The sequence below is a fragment of the Electrona antarctica genome (genome assembly GCF_951216825.1).
Source record: "Electrona antarctica genome assembly, chromosome: 19".
Lineage (NCBI taxonomy): Eukaryota > Metazoa > Chordata > Actinopteri > Myctophiformes > Myctophidae > Electrona > Electrona antarctica.
The window spans coordinates 28,969,873-28,976,648 of NC_136800.1; the positions used below are offsets into that span (position 1 = coordinate 28,969,873).

A 6,776-nucleotide genomic window follows, 5' to 3' on the forward strand; every position below is an offset into this window, starting at 1 on the left:
ATTACCCTTATTATTATTATACTAATTAATTATAATGATCTAAATAGCTAGCTAGCTATTCTCACTATTTTTTCGTTACAAATTTGCTTAGCTTTATTCACTCATTTTATTATTTAGTATTATTATTATTATTATTATAGCAGCAGATTTACAAGCTCACAATGTGTCTCATGGCAACATATTTTGAGCTTGTAGATCAGCTATTTTGTAAGTATAAAATAGGGCTTTGGTATATAATAATCTAAATCAGCAACATAACTTGTAACTGAAGCTGTCAAATACTGTAGTTGTGTAGTGGAGTACAATATTTGCCTCTGAGATGTAGTGGAGTAGTATAAAATGAAGTAGGCTACAGTGCTTGAGTAAATGTACGGTAGAGAAGTAAACAGGAGTCTGCGTTACTATGTTACTATACACCATTTATCTTTATTCAGCATGTTGGTCGGTTTGCCCGCACAATACTTTGTATAGAAAAATAGAAAAAAGACTTGAGTCACCATCAAAACTGTTGCACAGAACAGTCACATAATTAAAAAAAATGCATGTTTATGGAAAATAAATACAAAAGAATAAATACATCATCATCACACATTACCAAAAAAATAAATACAATTAAAAGTAGCTTGTCTCCAGCTGGTCATTGTGCAAATTAAGCAAAGCAGTGTTCTCTCACCAAGAGTGATCTTGGTTTTTTAACTTTTTTTGTAAACAAAAAAAACATCCCAGAACTTTACAGGTTCCGGAAAGCTTCATATTATGAGCCATTCCACTGGCATATGCGTCATGCAGTCCTTTGTGTGTGTGCGCTGTACAGGGACACTACAGCTTTTAGTCTCTGCTTCTGTGTCATAGGAGCAGAGAGCTCTTCAAAGCTCCAAGGCTTCCAGTTATTTATACATACAGTACTGAAATTCTTCCAGTAGTGTCACCAGTCACTGACCACTCTGCACTGACCCACCCCCTTGTCGGAAAACACTCTCTCCGTTGTGCGTCAAGTAAGCCAGCAGCTTGCGGTCAAGTCACAACCGATCTGCCTGCAGAAAGGTTCATTTTGCTGGGGCTGCTTGGTAGATCAGTCAGTTAGTGTACAGAATATTATGCTCCTTGTGAATCCTGCAGGAGGACCCGAGTTTGAATTTGACCCCTGTCGTGCATCTCACATGCCTCTCGACCAAATTTTTCTACATTTGAAAACATGTTGGGGATTGGGGCACGTTTAGCCTGTCTTGCCCTTTCGGCAGAGGTCCAGGTAGGTGGGGGATTTGAGGAAGCGAGGGTAGCAGTCCTTCTCCATCAGCATGTAGATTTTAGCCTGGGCCACGTCGAAGCAGGCCACGGTGGGCTGCGCCAGCTTGTCTTTGGTGATCGCTTTGGTCTCGTGGTCCAGGTTGACCTGGGAGAAGAGGATGGAAGGAACAATTAAGTATCATCAAATAATGTTAAAAAAGTGAGCGTGCAGATTAGCTACTTTTAAGTACCCTACGTAAATTGGACTAAAGTGGTTAAATTGTTCTTAATTTTGCGGGGGACACCCTTGAAGCCGCTTAAGGACTCTAGGCTCCACAGACAGAACCACTGCCATGGGCTCTGTATGTACAAATACACCGTATCTACGAGGTTTAATTGACAGCATCTGTCATCATGCTTTGAATACTGTAGGAGTGTAGGTATTTACCTCTCTCGGTGCATCACTGCAGATGAATTCCTCGTAGATTTTCTTGGCCTTGGTGGCGAGCTTGGAGGTCTTGGTGAGCCTGTAGTCTTCACAAGCCAGGTAGAAAGCGACGTTCTCCTCACTGAACTCTGACACCAGGAAGGCTCTGAATAAGAACAGTCCATCTGGAGAGAGGCGAGCGGGGAGGAGGACAGAGGGTCAGTGTCTGGCTTTCATTAGAAACGTCACACCGCACGCACACGTGGAATGATTCAAAGCCTTTCTCACAGAGTTACTAAGTGCTGTATGAACGCTGAGCGGCGGGCGTACTTACTTTGGCAAGACAGAAGCTTTTCGAACGACTCCTTCCATTTTGAAGGCTCGTCTGTGTTCTGTGTGCATGTCTTTTTTGTGTGTCCCATGTTGCTGTGGTCTGGCTTGTGCAGCAAACTTCCAAACAAGGCTTTGAGTTCCTTTGCTCTGTAACAACAATAACAAAACAAAAAATACATTAAAGATGGGTACATACATTATATACTACTCCTTAGTCAAATGACTTGAGGAGCCCTGACAACAGTATAGCGATTTGCTTCATACAGTATGTGCACATGACACAGTAACAAAATATGACTTTAGTCTGAGAGGAAAAAATTAATTTCTCTATGATGGAACTGACCTCTCCAAACAAGTGATGGGCAGTAATTCAAGTCCTTTGCACATGATGGATGAGATGGTTTAGTTCTTTCTTCCTTAGTTCCTTCTTCTAGGCTGCGTATAATTCCAAAGTGTGTTGCTGTGTTAGTGTGTCATGCAGCTGTGGAGAGCCTTCCGTTGTTACTGACAAAGAGCTGCTTTCGCTGTGGTCTGCTGCCTCTGTGGAAGACTGGCATTTTTATAAGTCAGCTCCCCCTGTGATGTCACGCTGCTCAGCCAATGAAGGAGAGGCTGTGGGGGCGGCATGCAGGGGACACTCCCAGTCACTTGTTATCTGGCATGCTACCTTATATACTCTAAGCTTGCTACTTCCTCGTTTCCTTCCCCCCCACACGTGGGATATACTTCCCACAGTGGGATTCTTTAGTACTGTAAATCCCATGTGTCTCATCTTTCCGCTCTCACATTGAACACAGACCGAGACACATGCTGACACGTGTGTGTGTGTGTGTGTGCGTGTGTGTGTGTGTGTGTGTGTGTGTGCGCGCGCACTGCTGAACGCGGCCAGCCGCATGCATTTCTTTAATTCATGCTAATTCAATAGAAACATCCCCAGCTCTCCACTTAGATTAGAGAGCATTCAGTCCCTACAAGCCTGAGGGATCCTCCTGTTCTTTTGAAACCAAGATGAGTCACAATAATTATAGTGGCCCTTAATGCATACCCACATTGAGTGGTCTTTCATCCTCATTCAGAGGCAAAACATCGGAGTATGCTGTTACAGGTGTTACATTATTCTTTTTTTATCACTTCAGACAGAATATGGGTCAGACTCATCATCCCCCAACACAAAAAAAGCAACTTGAAGAGTCCTTTGTGCCAGTAGAGTAGACATTAGGCTCAACAAGGTACACCCTGGCTGTTCAGTTCAGTTCTGTTCTGTTCTGTTCTGTTCTGTTCTGTTCTGTTCTGTTCTGTTCTGTTCTGTTCTGTTCTGTTCTGTTCTGTTCTGTTCTGTTTTTGGATTACTGACTCCTGTGTGAGTCTATAGGGCTGCACTATTTTTGTTAAAACGCCAAATTATTTTGGGGGGTCCCCCCCAAAACATTTTTTTTTTTTTTTTTTTTTGCAACTGAATGGCTGGAAAATGGAAATTAAGAGTTTACATATGTACACATAGTGCATGCATAAACTTTCCTTAATGATTATATCTGGTTTCAGTATTTATTTATGATGTATTTTCACTATTATTAAGGTTATTGTAGCGGTCAATTTGTATTGGGGGTGGGGAGGGGGGCGGGGCGGGGGTCGCGAGACATGGCCAAAGCATTTCCGGGGGTCCCCAGCCAAAAACGTTGAGAACCCCTGTGGTATGTTATGGTATGTGGTATAACTTATAGAATCGGATATAACAACACTACTTCATTAATAACAGAACACATTAGCAAATTATGTAAAAACATATGTTATGGTCTTCTTTCTTTTAAATATAATACCGATAAGTAGGAACTTAAAGTATACTAAGTTAGTTCCACTGATACAAGCCAGAACACGATTGATTGATTGATTGATTGATTGATTGATTGATTGATTGATTGATTGATTGATTGATTGATTGATGATTAAATTAAACATGTTCTGACAATGCACGCTAGGGCTGCACGATATGGACAAAATGTCACATCTCTGTACTTGTGCCAAATATTGCGATATCAATACGATATACGATATTATCGTTAACAGTTTGACTGCGGATCACGCTAAACCCAATTTTTTTCCCCGTTTTTGATAACTTTTAAGACTTACAGGGTTGTCCTTGGACAGAGAGACGCGGACGACGGGAGAAACGGAGTGGTATTTTTTTCTCGAGGGGGCACAGGCTAAAACAGAGGGATGTTGCTGTCTTTAGAAGTGGACGATATATTGACATTTTTTGCAATACTAACATTGCACATGGTCATACCTCGATAACGATACGATAACGATATAATTGTGCAGCCTTAATTCACCCCCTCCAATCTAACAGTAGATGGATGGGCCATGAACGCTTTCGAGAAGTGGCCTCTCTGATCCAGAGAACCGCCAGGAACCGCTGCTTGAATCCGTCAATCCCGAGATCAACATGGTTTTAATCACACATTCCTTCCATGATCACTCTTCCTTTAACAAAGAGTATTCCACTGAAAGTAAACATACGCTATATTAGTGCCTATAAATAACTGCCAGGAGCCAGACAGCCATTCTTCATTGTAGCAGGAAAGGCTTATTTTAGTAGGGAGGGAGCCATCTGCACAAAGGCAAGGCAAATCCAATCTGATAGTGGTTAGCTGGAAGCCAGCACTGTAGAGGAAACCGGATGAATAAGGAAGCATGCTTCTTGGAAGACAGGCTTTGTCAGGTATGACTGTAGGTGTCAACGGCTGGTCACCAGTGGTGGAAATATAAGTACATTAACTCAAGTACTATACTTAATACTTTAGTATAATTCAAGGTACTTTTGAAGGGGTGCTAGCCCCTCCTATGTCCAGCTTTGAGGGTCTGTGTAAACACAAACATTGAAGACAAAAGTACATTGAAGACAAATGTGTGTGTAAACACAAACATTGAAGACAAAAGTACATTGAAGACAAATGTGTGTGTAAACACAAACATTGAAGACATAAGTGAGGACACAAATTGTGATTGGCCCGAATGTATGATGACATGACATATGATGATAAGTGCACCCTTCACTTCACACATTTTTTTTTTACTTTACTGTAGTTTACTTGAGGTCTACTATATTACAGTTCATCTCTGAGGGAATTTTTAGTCGATTAATTTAGTCTTACTTTGCAGATTTTGATTAGTATTACAAAACATACATTAATCAATTAAGCCCTATTATATACTTGGGTTATTTAACAATAGCTGGTCTACAGGCATTTTTAAAAGATTCTGACCAATTTAGAAAATTAGTATGTTCACTTTTGGTACTTGAAGCACATTTAGATGACAATACTTAACTTTTACTCAAGTAATTATTTAAATAGAGGACTTTTACTTGGTAGTGTTTCTGCTATTGCTATTGCTTTACTTACAGTAAGTAAAAGGAAATCAGAGTTATTCTTTCACCACTTCTGGTCAGTCAGACCTGAAACAAAGGGCTCGACTTAGACTCAGACTCAATGGCTCATATTAAGATTAGGATGTCGGCGGGTCCCTCAGGCCAAGACAATGAGTGGACTGGCTGGATTTCAGGGTTTCCCTCTTCCTGGCTTGCAAATGCATTCCAATACTCACTTTGGATTTAACTTCTGGTCATTCTCATGTCATTGTTGTCAGGCAGAAGTCTCATATATATATATATATTTTTTTAAATCATTTTTATCCCACAATTTTGCAACCCAGTTTTTTCACCCAGTGCCAATTATCTAATGTAATCCTGGGCGCTACACTTCCTCTGCCAACCTGGGGGGGGGGGCAGCGGACTGACCTCATGCCTCCTTCTATGCATGAGGAGTCCAAGCTGCTTCTTTTCACCTGACAGGGGGGAATTTCCCTGGCCGGACGTAGCGCGTGGAGAGAACACGTTTTTCCGACCAGTTCCTTTCCCCTCCATCAGGCGCCCCGGCTGGCCAGGGGAAGGTAGTTTCAGAGACCAGGATTACTGCATGTTTTTGTGAGGGTACCTACCCTAGGGGACACGGGGAGAACATGCAAACTCCACACAGAAAGGCCCAACCCCACCTCGGGTATGGGCACTAATGACGCGGAGGAGGGAACACGCCCCCAGCGTCCACAGCGTCCCCACCGGGAATCGAACCCAGGACCTTCTAGCTGTGAGGCGACAGCACTACCGTCATATTTAATGTTGTTTTATGTTTTTTGCCCCACAAATGACAGCCCTATTTTATACTTTGTCATATGACCGTGTCAGAAACAAAAAGGGAAAAATAGCAGATCTACAAATTTACAATGTGTCACATTGCAATGCATTGTTGGCTTAAACTTTTTGAAATCTTTAGAACGCTTTTGCCTATAATGACATGAGGGATGCCAGGTTGAAAGTGGTTAAGTCTGTCTCTATGTTTTACAAAAATGTCACCAATGAAATGTATTAACAAGAGCTTGTGACTAATTAATATCTACATTGAATTCATTGGAACACACTTTTTTTTCCATTCCCTGAAAAGAAAGGCTGTTAGCAGGTGTCCCAGGGCTTTGTGATGTACTGTAGTGTAGCCTATCATTTACACAAGTAGCCTAGTCTATTTTTGGCAGCGGGGGAAAGCATGATTTACTCAAGTGCTGTGCCGCTGTCCTTACTGTTTAGGTATATTTACTTTATATTATATACTTTCAAATACTGCTTACATCTCTGAGTCATTTATTGTACTTTGTATACAATTATTTGAAAACTTTAGTTACTGGTTACTTTCCAGTTTTAGATTATTAATACAACACATGACCACCTAAGCCCTATCTA

General features: G+C 41.4%; 1 protein-coding gene across 1 annotated transcript; it reads right to left on the minus strand.

Moving 5' to 3' along the window:
- Window positions 1–412: 412 nt before the first annotated feature.
- On the minus strand, window positions 413–2,506 carry rgs5b (regulator of G protein signaling 5b). Its single transcript, XM_079488584.1, has 4 exons — window positions 2,331–2,506; window positions 1,989–2,134; window positions 1,676–1,839; window positions 413–1,393 (listed from the first exon to the last, which is right to left on the minus strand). Exons 1-4 carry the CDS (start codon window positions 2,372–2,374, stop codon window positions 1,217–1,219), a joined length of 531 nt encoding a protein of 176 aa, XP_079344710.1. The 5' UTR covers window positions 2,375–2,506; the 3' UTR covers window positions 413–1,216.
- Window positions 2,507–6,776: the final 4,270 nt, after the last annotated feature.

Bases quoted from the DNA above. Each gene is read 5' to 3' on its own strand.
- rgs5b (XM_079488584.1), bottom strand. From the start codon at position 2,374: ATGTGCAAAGGACTTGAATTACTGCCCATCACTTGTTTGGAGAG. The intron at 1,840-1,988 runs GTAAGTACGCCC...GCCTCTCTCCAG, and splicing joins AAAGCTTCTGTCTTGCCAAA to ATGGACTGTTCTTATTCAGA. The intron at 1,394-1,675 runs GTAAATACCTAC...CTCTTCTCCCAG, and splicing joins GCAGTGATGCACCGAGAGAG to GTCAACCTGGACCACGAGAC.